This window comes from Euleptes europaea, chromosome 21 (assembly GCF_029931775.1).
Source record: "Euleptes europaea isolate rEulEur1 chromosome 21, rEulEur1.hap1, whole genome shotgun sequence".
NCBI classification, from domain to species: Eukaryota; Metazoa; Chordata; class Lepidosauria; order Squamata; family Sphaerodactylidae; genus Euleptes; species Euleptes europaea.
In genome coordinates this window covers 80024-94665 of record NC_079332.1, presented here as the reverse complement: position 1 = coordinate 94665, position 14642 = coordinate 80024, and the positions used below count along the sequence as shown (strand labels likewise).

The 14642-nt window shown below is 57.0% G+C and overlaps 1 protein-coding gene across 1 annotated transcript in view; it reads left to right on the top strand.

Moving 5' to 3' along the window:
• Positions 1–3747: 3747 nt before the first annotated feature.
• CASKIN1 (CASK interacting protein 1) overlaps positions 3748–14642 on the top strand; it is a 57822-nt gene continuing 46927 nt past the window's right edge. Inside the window, exon 1 of the mRNA XM_056866356.1 lies at positions 3748–3843. Coding sequence (XP_056722334.1) covers positions 3750–3843 — 94 coding nt within the window. The 5' untranslated portion in view covers positions 3748–3749. The remainder of the gene's footprint in view (positions 3844–14642) is intronic.

Here is a 14642-nt window from a genome sequence, read left to right as displayed (position 1 = left end):
CCCGCACGCAGGGCCGCCTCTTCCACAGGTGCTGCCCGTCCTCCGGCCAGCCTGCCCCAGTGCCAGCTCTTCCATCTGGGGCTGGGAGAGGTTCTTTTCGCTGCGGCTCGGGAAGTCTCTGGGCTCCGTGTTCCTCGTTTATTATATTTTCCTGCCAAAAACGTGGCGCTCAAAGCTGATGGCAGTAATAACAATGTCAATGACAACATCATAGAAAAGGAGCACGAGGGAGGGAGGAGGTTCTCAATAAGACTTTGTGCAGAGATGCCTGGGGGCGGGGGACCTCTTCTCCTTCTGGACCCTCTTGGGTGTGGCTGTTGTGTGTCCCCTTCCCCCCTCCCCCGGCCTGTTTGTCCTTCTTCTCTGGGTCTCCACCACAGAGGCCCTAATTTTGCATGGGTGTTGAGGCCTGGAATCTTTTTGGGATAAAGTTCAGAGCGGGAAATAGATCTGCTTCTTGAGAATGTCCAAAGTGCGGGAGTAATTGCAGCCCTCATGTCCAGCCATTTGTATGGAACGGCCGTCTGGAGTCCTGGGACGAGGCGGGTTTGAGATGGAAGGCAGAGGGGGGGGTGTTCTTTTGGGGAAGGGAGGCCTCCCCTGCGCCGAGAGAGAGAGGGCCGCTTTTGGCTCTTCCGCTATGGAAAAGGATGGCTCCCTCTTGCTTCTGTGGCGGCCTCTCCCTCCCTGCGCTCTCGTGGCCGGGAGAAACGTCTGGCCAGCTCTGGTCCCGGCTTCTGCGCAGAGTGGAATGAGTCTGGGTCGCTCCTGTTTCAGCGCTTTATTTTCCCGAGAGGGAAGTCTTTCTGGGGCTGGGAAGGCCGCCTTTGTGAGCGTGGCCAGGAGCCTGGTGCTGCTGCTGCCTGTGGGGAAAAGGAGGCAGTCCGGCTAGAAGGCGCCCCTCTGTCTGTGGGGTCTGCCTGTGCAGCTGGGAGACTGTCCTCTCCGTGGTTTTGGGCTGGCCTGGTTCAGGCAGAGCAGGTCGGGGAGTTCATGCAGCGGGGTGCCCCTCCCACTGCATGAAGCACAAGCCTCCCTCCTGCTGTCTGAAAGGGTCCGGCCTAACTGCTTCAGGGACCGCAAGATCAGAGAGGACTTTTGCCTCTGGCATTTGGGAGGCGAAGAGGGGATGAGAGTCACCTTGTGAGAGGAAGCAGCATCTGCTGTGAAAGTTCAGAGTACTGCTGAGGTGGGGGGGGGGTTAGGGTTACGCAGGCCAGCATCCTGCCGGCAAGTCAAGCGACACCCCCCACAAGTGATTGTGTTTGTTGATGTATTTATTTATAACATTTATTAGTTGCTTTTCTTCCTTACGGGGCTCAAGGCAGCTCTCAAAACATAGATGAAACACAGAAAATGAAATAAAAACACAAACCAAGATTTAAAAGCACAATTCAGGACTGCTAATGACTTCAACGCAGTCCTCCACTGCCTTTGAAAGTTGCTCCATAATTGTGGGGCTGCCACTGAAAAGGCCCCCTCTTGCGTACCCACAAGAGGAGTTTATTTGACGGGGCCGTCAGGAGTGCCTTTCCCCTGTGATCTGGGCAGAAGCCTGTGGGAGAACCAGTGTTCAGGCCAGGCCTGCTCTGATGGACGCCTCGAAATGGGAAGCAGCTTTTCCACGCGGAGGAGAGAGGCTGTTGGATCCGGCCTGTGGGCCACAGGGCAGTTTCCCCACACAAGCCCCACTGCGACGGCACCAGGCCGCAAAGGGCCCCCCCCTTCATTTCCGCGGGTTTGCACAGCAGAATTTCCTGGGGGTTTGTGCCCTGCATGGACAAAGATGGAAGGGATGCCCACCCTGGCTGACTCGAGATGCCAGCCCTGGGCAGCATCCTGGCCGGCTTTCTGCATGAGCAGAGAAGGCTGAGTCCCTACTGTTGTGTTCATGTAGGTTTGGGGAGGGGGCCGTGGCTCAGTGGGCAGAGCCTCTGCTTGGCATGCAGGAGGTCCCAGGTTCAGTCCCCGGCAGCATCTCCAGTTAAAGGGACCAGGCAAGTCGGGGTTGCGAAAGACCCCTGCCTGCGACCCCGGAGAGCGGCTGCCGGTCTGAGCAGACCATGCTGACTGTGATGGACCGTGTGGGGTCTGGTTCAGTATAAGGCAGCTCCATGTGTTCCTGTGTTCAATCTTGCAAGTCCACGTCTGCCTGGCACCGTGGACTGAGGCTCACACAGGCGATGCCTTCGGCCACCAATTCCAGGCACCAATTTCACGGGGAGATGGTCTCGCCCTCGGACTTCCCCCCAGTGGCAGAAACCTCCCCTGCTGGGTGGATAATAGTGGGGGTGGAGGTCAGGAAAGGGTTCCCTCCCGGTAAGGGCACAAGCAAAGCCAGCCCAGCTGAAGGAGAAGCGCCGGAAGCTGCTTGGGATGGCCGAATGCCCGGCGTTTCTTTCCTCGTTCCCCAGGGGGAGGAAATCCCAGGTATGGAATGGGAGAAAGGATACAGGATGCAAACAGGATAGCCCTTGGAAGGGGGAATGATGCCCCCCGAGACCCCGGGGCCTGGTAGAGCTAACGGTCACACATTCACAGGCACACAGGCGCCCTGCAGCCAAATCGCTTCTCCTTGCCCCCCGCCGCCATCCGTCGTCTTGCTGTCTCGGATCGACCCGTGCAGCCGTGGAAGGGGTGTGCGTGTCACGGGAGAGCCCGTGTGTTCAGCCTGGACCGACTGGAGTCCGGCTGTGCCCCTCAGACCGCTGCCCCTGGCACCGGGGAGGGGGGGGGGGCCCTCTCGGGCTGCCACCTGTATTTGGGCCCCGGAGGCCAAGGACCCTGGCCGGACCTCCCTGGGCCCTCGCCTTCTCTGCACGGGCCTGGGGTGGCCCTCTCTGGCCTGGGAAACACCTGGCGGTTTGGGGGGGGAGATTGGGGAGGGGGGGTTTGGGGAGGGGTCTCCGAAGGCCCCCGAGTCTGGCCGCCCAAGCGGTCGTCCCCCCCCTGCAGAGGGCGCCTGAAAAGGCTGCCAGTTGTTGGAGGCGGCGGGTCGGAGCCCGGGGGGCTGTGGGGGGGTCCGGGGCCTTCTTCGGGGGCGCCCCCCCGGCTCCTAGGGCTGAGGGGGGGAGAGGCAGCGGGAGTGCAGCCCTGCGGGCCAGGGGGACACCCGGGGGGCCGGCAGAAGGGGGGCCCGGCCACTCACCGGGGGTGGGGAGGCGGGGGGGGGGTTGGGCAGTGGGATGATGGCGGTTCCCCCCCGCCCCGCTGCCAGGGGCCACTCGCAGGGTGGTTGTGAGGATCGCGGAGAAGGCCAGGAGCCCCGGGGGGGGGCGGCGCTGTGGGCGTGGCTCGGCCCCCTCCCCGGCAGGGCTGCGGCGGGAGCCGCCCTCCTGGCCGCCCGCCTTCCCGAGCGGCGGCGGCTGCAGCAGCGGGGCGCGGCGCGCGGGGCTGGAGGGGGCCGGGCGGGCCATGGGGCAGCCGGACGCGGGGCTGCTGCTGCTGCTGCTGCTGCGGGGCGCTGCGCGGCGGAGCCCAGCCCGGCGCGGGTGAGCGGCTGGACCCCCGGCCCGCCCGCCGCCGCCGCCGCCGCCGCCGCCGCCGCCGCCTTCGCCCTCCCCGCCGCGCCTCTCCCGGGTCGCGCGCCGGCGCCGCAGAGGCGGCCGGTGGGGCGGGCAGGGGAGGCCGGCCGGAGAGGCGCGCAGCGGAGCGCAGGATGCGGCGGCGGCGGCAGCGCTGAGGCCGCCCTCCCCCTGCCGCCTCCCCCCGCCGCCGCCGCGCCCGCCGCGCCCGGCCGCCCGGCCGCCATGGGCAAGGACCAGGAGCTGATGCAGGCCGTCAAGGCGGAGGACGTGGGCGCCGTCCAGAAGCTGCTGCAGAGGCCCCGGCCCGGCAAGGCCAGTGAGTACCCCCCCCCGCGCCGGCCTGGGCCCCCGGGGCGGGCGGGGGGCTCGGCGCTGGCCGCTGGCCAGGAGGCGCGCCCCAGGCTGCTTCGCTGCCCGCTTCAGGCAGGCGGCCCCCTGCAGGGGCGGGGGGGGGGAGGGAGGCCGCCTTTGGAGGGGCAGCGCCAACGGCCCCTGGCGGGGGCTGGGCGAGGGCGGGCCGGCAAGGGAGCAGGCCGGGGGGCCCGGGGGGGCGGGGAGAGGCCGCGGGGCCGGCGCTCGGCCCCCTCCCGGGCCCCCCCTGGCGCCCTGGCCAGCCGAGCCCCCCGCCCCGCCGCGCCAGCCCCTGGGGCCGCCGCAGCCTGGGGTCGGGAAGGAGAAGCCCTCCCCGCACACGCCCCCCCCCCGGGCTGCGGCGGCGGCGGCGGCCTCCTGCTGCGGGGGGCTCCTCCGGAGGGGCCTGGCCCCACACCGCCGGGCCGCCGCTCGGCCTCCGGGTTGGCCTCTCGGGCCGCGGGGCACGGCCAGGTCTCCTGAAGCGGCTGCACATTGCGGCGGCCTTTGCGGGTCGGTTCGGGGCTTGTGCTGGCCCCCGGGGGGTGGCCATGCGTGGCCCAGGGATGCCACCCGCACGGGGGTCCTTCGGGCACGTGGGTCAGAGAGCGGAGGGTGCCCAGGGTGGCCGCCACAAGTTTGTGCTGAACGGCCAGCCTCCAGAGCGTGTGCAGAGCTCCCCTGGGGAGGAGCAAGGAGCCCTCCCTCTCCCCCCCACCAATTACTGCCTCCGCTGGCCCTGCTGCAGAATGGGGGGGGGCTCTTTCTGATGGGGGAAGCCACCTGCAGAGAGCTGCCCCCGGCCCCAGGCACTGCCCGGCTGGAAAACGGATTATTTGGGAGAGTCCGGCCGGTTCCTAGGGTCCCTCGGTGTGTTCTTTGGGCTGGTCAAGGCCACCCTCGCTAAAGACATCGTGTGCTCATTTGGAGGCCGTTTCAAGATGGAAAGACCCCCGGTCGGAGGGAAGTCCGCGTCTGTCTGGGAGTGTGTGTGTGGTGGGGGGGGGGTCACGTTCCTTGGGTCTGGCAAGAAAACCCTGGAAAGGGGCACCCTCTATACTGGCGCTACAATCTGGACTGCAAAACCCAGCTACTGCTCTGCATCCTCGTTCTTTCTATCCCTTTCTAAAATTTGTTTCAGTTTTATCCCACCTGTCCTACAAAGAGCGCAGGGGGGGTGTACATGGTCCTCCCTCACCTCCTCTCAACCTATCAAAACCCCTGTGAGGGAGTTCAGGCTGAGAGGAGGCCTCAGGTTACCTGGCCATCTTGGTGTCACAACCTGCCTTTCTCCACTCTTGTCGTCTAGCCGGATGTTTGGGGATGAGTATCTCAGTGGTGAGAGAGATGCCCTTCACGTATGCTCAGGAACACTGCCGCCTATTCTTTCCCGAGTCCTGGAAGTAGCCCACCTCCCCACGTGCCACTTACGACCTTCGAGGAAAGAAGTGTTTTGTAACAATTCCTTGTCTGATCGCCTGTTCTTGGTCACCCAAGGCGAGTAGCCATTTACAATTCTGTGGGAAAGACACCTGCAGAAAGGAGGGGAGGTGATTTGCTTGGCCTCCCCTCCACCCAGTGTTTTGGGGCAGGTTACGCAGTGGTAGTTTTCAGGGTTTTATTGATTCCCTCTAACTCCAAAGTCGTGATTGGTCATAGGACTGGAGGGTGCTGCGGAAGCGAGATTCTCTGTAATGCAAAGCATTTACGGTGTCAAAACTTGGCAGGTATTGATCCAGCATGCTCTCACCCCCTTTCGGAGAGGCATTTTGGAAAACGTTTTTTGCTGAGCATTTAGTAGTTTCATTATTTTTTCTTTTTCGGGAGCACTGAAAATCTTGCCAAATCATATCCGCTAGTGCTGAATTCCTCCCCCACCTCACCACGTGGGTGATAAATCTGTCAAAAGCCAGGCACCGTTCCCCTAGCACTTAAGGAAAGCTCCATACCGCAAATCAAACATCTGCCCTCTTCTTCCTTCTCTCGGCCCTGCTGTGAAGACATGGTGGGGTGACCTTCGCCTTAGCGGAGGCTGCCTGTTATGCCTCTGGACCAGTCATTGCTCTAAGCCGTCCTTCCAGTGTGTGTGCGAGTGTGTGTGGGGTGCCCTGGGAACAGCATTTTGCTTGGAGGTGCAGGGGCCGGGTGGTTTGTTCTCCTTTTCACATTGTAAATGAAGCATTTAGAGAGAAGGATGCTTCCAATTGTAACTCAGGGCGGGTGGGTGAAATCTGCCTCCCTAAACATAACCTTTGGGGGAAACTGTTCTAATAAGAGCATATCTAGTTTGCGGGATCGTGCTGTGATTCATCCATCCTTAGTGCGACCACTGCGAGGTTCACATTACCCCCAAGCTGACACCCGCTTCCGTGCTGCATCTCCTAAATACAGTTGTTGACTTGGCCGCAGCAAGTAGATCCCATCTCTGTTTAGCTGTGGCTCAGTGGTGGAGCCTCAGCTTGGCATGCTGAAAGTCCCCAATTCAATCCCCAGTGGCATCTCAACCCGGATAAAGGGACTAGGCAAGTGGGTGATGTGGAAGACCTTTCTCTGCCCGAGTCCCTGGAAAGCCATGGAGAGGGGCGGTGGCTCAATGGTAGAGCATCTGCTTGGCATGCAGAAGATCCCCGTTTCCACCCCAGTGGCATCTCCAGTTAAAGGGACCAGGCAAGTAGGTGATGCACAAGACCTTTCTCTGCCTCAGACCCTGGAGTATCGCTGCCAGTCTGAGTACACAATACTGACTTTGATGGACCAAGGGGGGGTCTGATTCAGTAGAAGGCAGCTTCAGGTGTTCATGTGTTCTGGGGAAGGGCCGTGGCTCGGTGGTAGAGCATCTGCTTGGCATGCAGAAGGTCCCAGGTTCAACCCCCAGTAGCATCTCCAGTTCAAGGGTCCAGGCAGGCAGGTGATGTGAAAGACCGCAGCCTGAGACCCTGGAGAGCCGCTGCCGGTCTCAGCAGACAATACTAACTGTGCTGGACCACAGTCTGATTCAGAATAAGGCATGTTCAAGTGATCGTGCAAACTGGCTGTTCCAGCCAATCGTGAGTAGATAAGGTCGTTCTTTGGCTAATGGTAACTGTTGCAACAAGCCCTTTGGAACTGCTACTCGCGGGTTGCTCCTTCTGGAAGGGCTCTTCCTTGAGCCTTTGAGGAGCAACTCTGAAAAGTGGTGTCCTGGAGCGGCGTATCCCATCCTGAGAGGCCCAGACCAAAAAGTGGGTCATGAAGCCTGTACAAACAGGTCCTGGGCTTTTGTAGTTTTCTCGCTTTGTGCATATGCTCGCCCTCTCTCTGTGTGTGTTTTGTTTCAGTGGGTTACCGTACCAAGTACATTTGAACTTGCAGGTTACCTGCCACAAAGGTTGGGAACTGCTGAAGGTATGCTTGAAAGCTGCTGTCGCCAGGGCCTAGACCCTTGGGAGCCCCCCTTGCCCCCCCAGTTCCTAAAGTTGTGGAGCTGGTTGTGTGGTGGGAAGCACATTCTGCACGTGTTTCATGGCTCTTCCGCCCTTCTGATTTCCCCATCTCGAAAAGGATCTTGCGAGGCTGGCCCGGATGCCCCCGGCTTGCCTGATCTCGTCAGATCTCAGAAGCTGCGATGGGTCGGTCCCAGTTGGTATTTGGATGGGAGACCACCCAGAAATACCAGGGTTGCGATGCAGAGGAAGGCAATGGCAAGAAACCTATTAATAAGAGGATGCTGGGGGTGGGTGGGTGGAATCGTCCTCTGGGACCCAAGGTTCTTTTATTGGGCTAGATCTCAAGGAGTATGCGAGCTCCCCCGATATGGAGCTGGTTCTCAGTCTACACGGGTACCAAAATGGTAATAGCTGCAATGGGGAAGAAGACAGAACCCCCACCCAGACGCAGCTGGCTGGATCCCATTTGGCACATCGCGTTGCTAACGGAGTAATGAACTGTCAGAGATTTCAAAGAAAAAAATCTGGTACTTTGAGATTGTTTCCTGATGGTTGGGTATTGGCTATGTCTTACTTTTTGGAATAACAAGAAGCGAGATGGAGCCTTTCCATTTGCCTTCTGTGAATTAATATAACATGGATCATTTTGTGGTTGCTGGTCTGTACATATATACATTTGTTAATTAAGAAGGGGGGGAACCCTGTAACTCACACGTGCTAGTCCCACATGCAGCAATCCAATATAGATTTCCCAACAGAAAAGCTGACAGACTAACATCAGCGAACGTACCACCGGCTGGCACCCCACAGGCCTGGGCCCCATTAGAAGCTCTCCGAAATAAGATGCAGTTTGTGAAAAACGGGAAGAGAAGACGCTGCACGCACCTCTGGTAGAAACCCTTCCCAGAATTCAGGCGCCAGAACCCAATTAATCAGATTAATTAATTGGAATTAGATGTGGCAGGCCGCACCCTTCCGGAGGGAGGGGCCCCGAAGGGAGAATTGCGCAGATGATCATACCTTTGCACACAGACAGGGAGAGGTGGTCCTACAGGTGTGTGGGTCCAGCCTTAATTCCCCACTCCTCCGCATGAGCGGCAGAGGCCAATCTGGTGAGCCGGGTTGGTTTCCCCACTCCTCCACATGACGCCAGCTGGGTGACCTTGGGCTAGTCACAGCTGACTTAGAGCTCTCTCAGCCTCGCCTACCTCACAGGGTGTCTGTTATGGGGAGGGGAGGTGATTGTAAGACAGTTTGATTGTCCTTAAAACGTCGAGAAAGTCGGCGTCTAAAAACCAACTCTTCTTCCTCTGCTATGCTGCTGTTCCGCACTGCAGGTACAGACTCTAAGTTGACACAGTTGTGGCTTAAAAACACCCATCTCCAGCCCGCTCCCCCACCAAAACCAACACACAAGACGGACAGGTCAGACCCTTTACTGAAGAATAAATGGGCCCAAGTCTGACAATTCCAAACCAGAATCCTCTAGCATCTTCTGTTGCTGATCTGAAGGTTCGTGTTCTTGAACAGAAGAGCTTCCAAGGGAGAATCCAGTGCTGAAATTGGGATTTATCAAGACATTAAACACTGTCACTTTCCTGGCCTTGAATAGGGATTGAGCTTCCTCGCTATACATCCATATGCTTAGCTCTGCTAGACTGTGACAGCCAATTAAGACAGGAATACAGTGGCATTTTAAACTCTAACAAAATTTCTTTTAGCATAAACGTGCATGAGCCAGAGCTCACTTCATCAGAGATGTGGGAATGTAAACCCATCAACCCTATCTACAACAGACAGTGGGGGAAGGCCGGGGGGATACTACAAAGACTCGCCACAGTCCAAGACAACATTCAATCCAAAGAGCAATCACGTCACTCAGGGTGGGTTATGAGACGCCTTTAAGTAAAACTTAAGGCAGGAGGAAATGAATTAAGCAGCTACAGCAGAAAGCTAGGGAGGTGCATCTGAAGTTAATTAACATATGTCAGGGATGGGAAAAGCAAGGTATTAGAGGCTCTGTATGGAGTCAGGAATTCCAAGGTCCTATTATGCCCTGGGTGGGGAGGTACATTGTCTTGAATTTGTTAACAAAGCCCAATTTCACATTGGAGACATGATTGCAATGCCAAATTGCTGAATTAGAATGTGATTCCAGACCCCTCCAGGGCTTGATAGAAACCTGGGATTCCGAACCCAGTATAGATGCTAATATCGTACATGTTCCACCCTTCCATGTGTTAATTAACTTCAGCTACACCTCGGAAGCTTCCTGCTGTATTTGCTTTCCTTGTTTCATTCTGCACCAGGTCTTACATCTTGCCTCCCTAACAATAATTGCCCGTTGTGTATGCATCTGATACAAGGGAGTTTTGACTCAGAAAATCTTATACTGGAATAAATTTTGTTCGGCTTTTAAGGTTGCCACTGGACTCCTGTTTTATTCTCTGCCTTAGTACAGGTGCTAATAATTCATCTTGGCCCCCTTTGTACAGAGAGAGGTACTCCTTCAGATATGTGAGCCCCAAGGGAGGTCGTTGTGCATTTTCTGCATTGTGCAGGGGGTTGGACTCGATGACCCCACTGGTCCCTTCCAACTCTATAATTCTGTGATTCTATTCTATGAAGCTGTTGGGCTTGAAAGGTCAGATCTTAAATGGAACCTGGAAACAAATTGCCAGCCAGGGTTGCTTTTCCGGATGTGGTGGGTTCTGGCTAGTAAATGTGCCCCCCTCACCGCTCACCAGTGCAAGCTTATGGGGTTGCCTTAACAGGTGGTGTGCATGTGTGAGTGCTTCCCCCACCCTTGGAAACCTTGGATGCCAACTGCTCCAGGACTTCAGCCTTCCCTGTGTGGTTTAAAGACATCCACCGGAGAGAGTTCTGTTCCTCTGCAGGCTGCCTGTGGAGACCCTGGGAGGGGAGGGGGCCGGGCCCTCTGCCGCTCCTTGCCTTGGAAAAGCCCTCTTGCGGCCCGGCTTGCTGTTTAATTCTTCCTCCTTTTAATTGTCTTAAAGCTCTCAAGGAACTCTTTAAAGCTTTCCAAAGCAGCTTAGCTATGATAGCTGCAGCAGGAGTGGTCCTTACCCCAGCCCTTCTTCTATGTGCGCTGGGATGCAAAGCTCTTAAGCATTTCTAAGAAGAGATTTGTTTCCCCAAGAGAGACACTGTTGCAAATATGTAACACACACACACCTACCTGTGTTCTGGTGTGGCAAGTGTTTGAGCCGAGGCCCCAGGATTTTGAAAGCACCCACACCACACGATCCTGGTTCAGGCAAGCCTGACTCTGTGCTTTGAAGAAATCTCCCAGGTTACTTCAGGTTGGGGCCGGCAGTGAAAGCATTCTGTGTAGAAATCCAGCATGGACATAAATCTAATGTTAAAAACTCTCATAGCCAGAATCCGCCAGAGGAACATTTTAATCTTCCAGGGCATTCTGTTGCTGATTTAAAAGGACCTTCAATGGTAGAATCCACTGTGAAATTGATGAATTGGTATTCATTAAACTCAAAACAATGTGTTCCTCAGGTGCTGAAATATGAACCTATGATTCCTAGCTTACTAGAGGTGCTAATATCTTGAGTATCACATCCTGTACAGATGCTAATTACTTCAGCTAAACATGTGTAATTTCCTGTTGCATCTGATTATCACATTATCACATTTCATCCTGCACTACATTTTGCATTTTGCCTACCTCACAAAAATTGCATGTTGATATGCATCTAATGAGGTGAGCTCTGAATCAGGAAAGCTTACACTGGAATAAATTTTGTTAGTCTTTACGGGGTCACTGGGGGTGTGGGGAGGGGGAGGCTGTTGTGAATTCCCTGCATTGTGCAGGGGGTTGGACTAGATGGCCCTGGTGGTCCCTTCCAACTGTATGATTCTATGCCACTGGCCGCTGGTTTTACTCAGTAGTTGGGAGCATCTCACATCCTTTCTGGGTGAGCTGATTACTCTTTGGAATGGATTTTCTTTGGAACCATTTATCATTTTATTTACTTCGTTTATACCCCACTGGGGCCAGGTGTCTCTTGACGGCGTTGCGCCGTCTGCTTCAAGATCTTTGCTGTCCCGGGCTACTCAGATCAGCCCCAGTTGTGCGGAGCATCTAGCTGTTGGGGTGATTTCCTGCCCCCCCTTTTGCCGACGGTGGGGGGCTGGCTCCTTCCCATTGTCCCTCTTCCCTGTTCAAAGGCATTTCGTGTGCTGAGCTGAATAATGCAGAGGCTTATAAATATGTAAACGTGCCGCTCCCTCGTCCTTTGGGGATCTGGCCGTTCATTCAGTGGTGTGCGAGAGATGCGGTGGTGCCACAGCGCTTCCGCAGGGGAGGTCAGAGTTGGCAGGGTGGGAAGTGGCCGCCCTGTGAATTCAGGGGTTGCCCTCTGCCCGCGCCACCTTCCGAAGGCAGTTCTTGGGGAGTCTGAGCCTCCGAATTACCTAGCTGGATCTCACCGCCAGGTGTTTCCAGTGGTGGCCAGCCAGGTGGCCTCTTGCCAAGCTTCCCAGGAGGCCATGACAGCAAGAATGTTCTCCTACTGTTGGTCCCTAGCCCTGCTTCTGAACATGGAGGCTCCACTTGGCTGGCCTAGATGATGGAGATAGATCACGATGGGTATCCGTGTTAGTCTGTCAGTAGCAGTAGAAAAGAGAAGGAGTCCGGCAGGACCTTAACGCCTAACAAAATTTCAGGCAGGGTAGGAGCATTTTTGAGCTGTGTAGATTTATTTGGATATTTATATCTGCTTTTCTTCCCCATAGAGACCCAAAGGGGCATATAAAATCATTCCCTCCTTGTCTGTTTGAGCCCCACAGCGACAACCCTGTGAGGTAGGTTGGGCTGAGAGTGTGCGACTGGCCCAAGGTCACCTAGGAGGCTTCCATGGCTGGAGCGGGGATTCGAACCCGGCCCTCCCAGATTGTAGTATGGCTCTAACGACTATGCTACACCGACTCTCACAGGAGACTGTAAAACAGGAGTCCAGCCGGGCCTCCAATAGTAACAGAGTGTATTACCAGTGAACTTCTTGCAAGTCGAAGCTCGCTTTGTGAACCGCACGGGGGGAACATGTGTGAGGCACGACCGCACTGGCAGCATCAGGTGAAACTGCAGAGGGCAGAAGGGCGAGGAGGGAGGGGAGCAAGCGGTCTCGTAAAGCAAGATCCCGTCAGTCACTTGCAGGGGGAGGGGGAGCCGCTCCCCAGGGTTGGCAGGCGGGCAGAGGAGGATTAATACGAAGCCAGACTGGTGCCGGGTGTACCCTGACAGGCCGATCCCGGTGCTTCATCCGGAGAGAGTCGTGCCAATCTCCTTAATGAGCATACTTTGCGCGGGCCACAGAATCCAGTTTATCTTGTTGCGCATTTTGCACAGTCTTACTTTCTTGTTTCTTTTATGGGAAAACGAATATGCGTACAACGTGTCTGTGGTTGTCGGGGCACGGAGATCAGGCAACCCCCAGTCTGAACGCCCCTTGTTGGCGGCTGCTGTCCTGCCCCCCTTTTGCTTGGTTCAGAGGAGAGTCCCGCCATGTCCTGAAAGGCCGGTCGACACCTGTGCGAAGGGGGCCCTCCGCCATCCTGACACAGCCCGCCTCAAACCCCAGGCTTTCCAATGCAGCCGGCTTTGCAGAATCGACTGCTGCTTGCGTCGTGTGGACAGAAAGAAGAAGGCGTGTGGGAAGCAGGTGTGGGATGAGGGGTGGTTTTTTAGGAAAGAGGGGTGGGATTCGGGATAATGCATATCCCTTGTGCTTGGCTATGCGGCGCGGTCTCAGGGCTGGGGGAAGCCGTTCTTTCCAGAGACTGGAAAGTTGCCGCCAGTCAGGACGCGGGGATCGATGCGAGCCGGAGTCTGACTTGGGGGGAAGGCAGCTTCTCGTGTTTGCTTGACAGCTGCTTTGGGAGAGGGGCCGAGGCTCAGTGGCAGAGCACCTGCCTGAGAGCAGGCGGTCCCAGGCCCCCTCCCCCTCCCCTTAAACCCTGCCAGGTCGCAGGTGACAGGAAGGGCTTTTCCCTGCCCAAGACCCCGGGGAACGGCTGCCCGCCCGAGTCGGATGGAGCCCTGGTCTGATAGGCACAGGGCAGCTTCGGCAGCATGCGAAGCTGGACCTGACCTCCCTCCCTCCCTCCCTCCGTGGCACCTCTCCGTGGGCACTCCTGTCTTCCCGTGCAGCCGTTTCCCAGCCTGTCGGGCTCCTCTCTGCGCCCCCCTTCTTTCACAGCTGGCTGCCAGCTAATTCCGGGCTCCTTGGTTCTACTCGACTGCTTTAATAAGTCCCTCTTCCAGCAGCCGTCTTGAATGAAACCCAGAAAGTGCAGCGGAGTCAGAAGCGTTAGCGTGGCTCTGTGGTTGCTCACCGTGCAGGGGGTGAGGGGTGCCGGCGGCGATGCCAAGGCGGACTGCCACCGGGCAGGGCCTGCCAGCGGGGTGGGGGGAAGCTGGTGGCAGCCCCGGACAGACGGGTGCTTGTGAAATCACGTGTGGTGGTTGTGAATGTTCCCATGAAAGCTAGAGGCCGGAAGAAGCACGACCCCCTCACCCTCACCCGTGGTTCTGTGGGCTGCTGAATGTAGGCCTGGTGGGATAGGATGGCTTGCATCGCTTGCTTAGCTGCTGCGATCTGAGGCGATCAGGCCAGCCTGGGGCCGTCGGGATCCTTTCGGTGGTGGGAAGCTGACTTACGGCGACCCCGGTGGTGGGGCTTTCAAGGCAAGAGACGTTCAGAGGGGGTTTGCCCTGGTTGGCCTCCACATGGGCTGAGAGAGTTCGGAGAGAACTGTGACTGGCCCAAGGTCACCTTTGGGTGGAGGAGTGGGGAATCGAACCCGGTTCTCCAGATTAGAGTCCGCCGCTCCTAATCTCTACACCATGCTGCCTCTCTGTTTTACATGCACTCCGGAGAAATAATCTGTTGGTGCAAGAGATAGGTCGGAGAGTCACTAACAACATCAGTAATTTCTTGAAAGTTTAAAGCTCTTCCTGTACATCACAACCTGACTCCGTACAGCAACCCTATAAGGTAGGACATCCTCATTCCCGGTGTGCGGACTGGGCCGGACAGAACAGCTGACTTCTAAGCTGCTAAGTGGTTTGTGGCCGAGACAAGAGATGGCTGCTGGCCGGCCTGGGCTGTCCGTCTCCAAGCTCCACCGTCTTTCTTTGGGCCGGGCTGCTGGCTGTGCTTGAGAGGGAGGCAGTGGGGAGGTTTTTTTGCATTTCCTCCGGCAGGCTGCTTCTCCTGTACTCACAAGTGAAGCACGCTGGGCCACAAGGTTTTTGCCCCTGAGGCTTTCCTTGTGTGAAAGGTACTCCAACCACTTGGCTGGG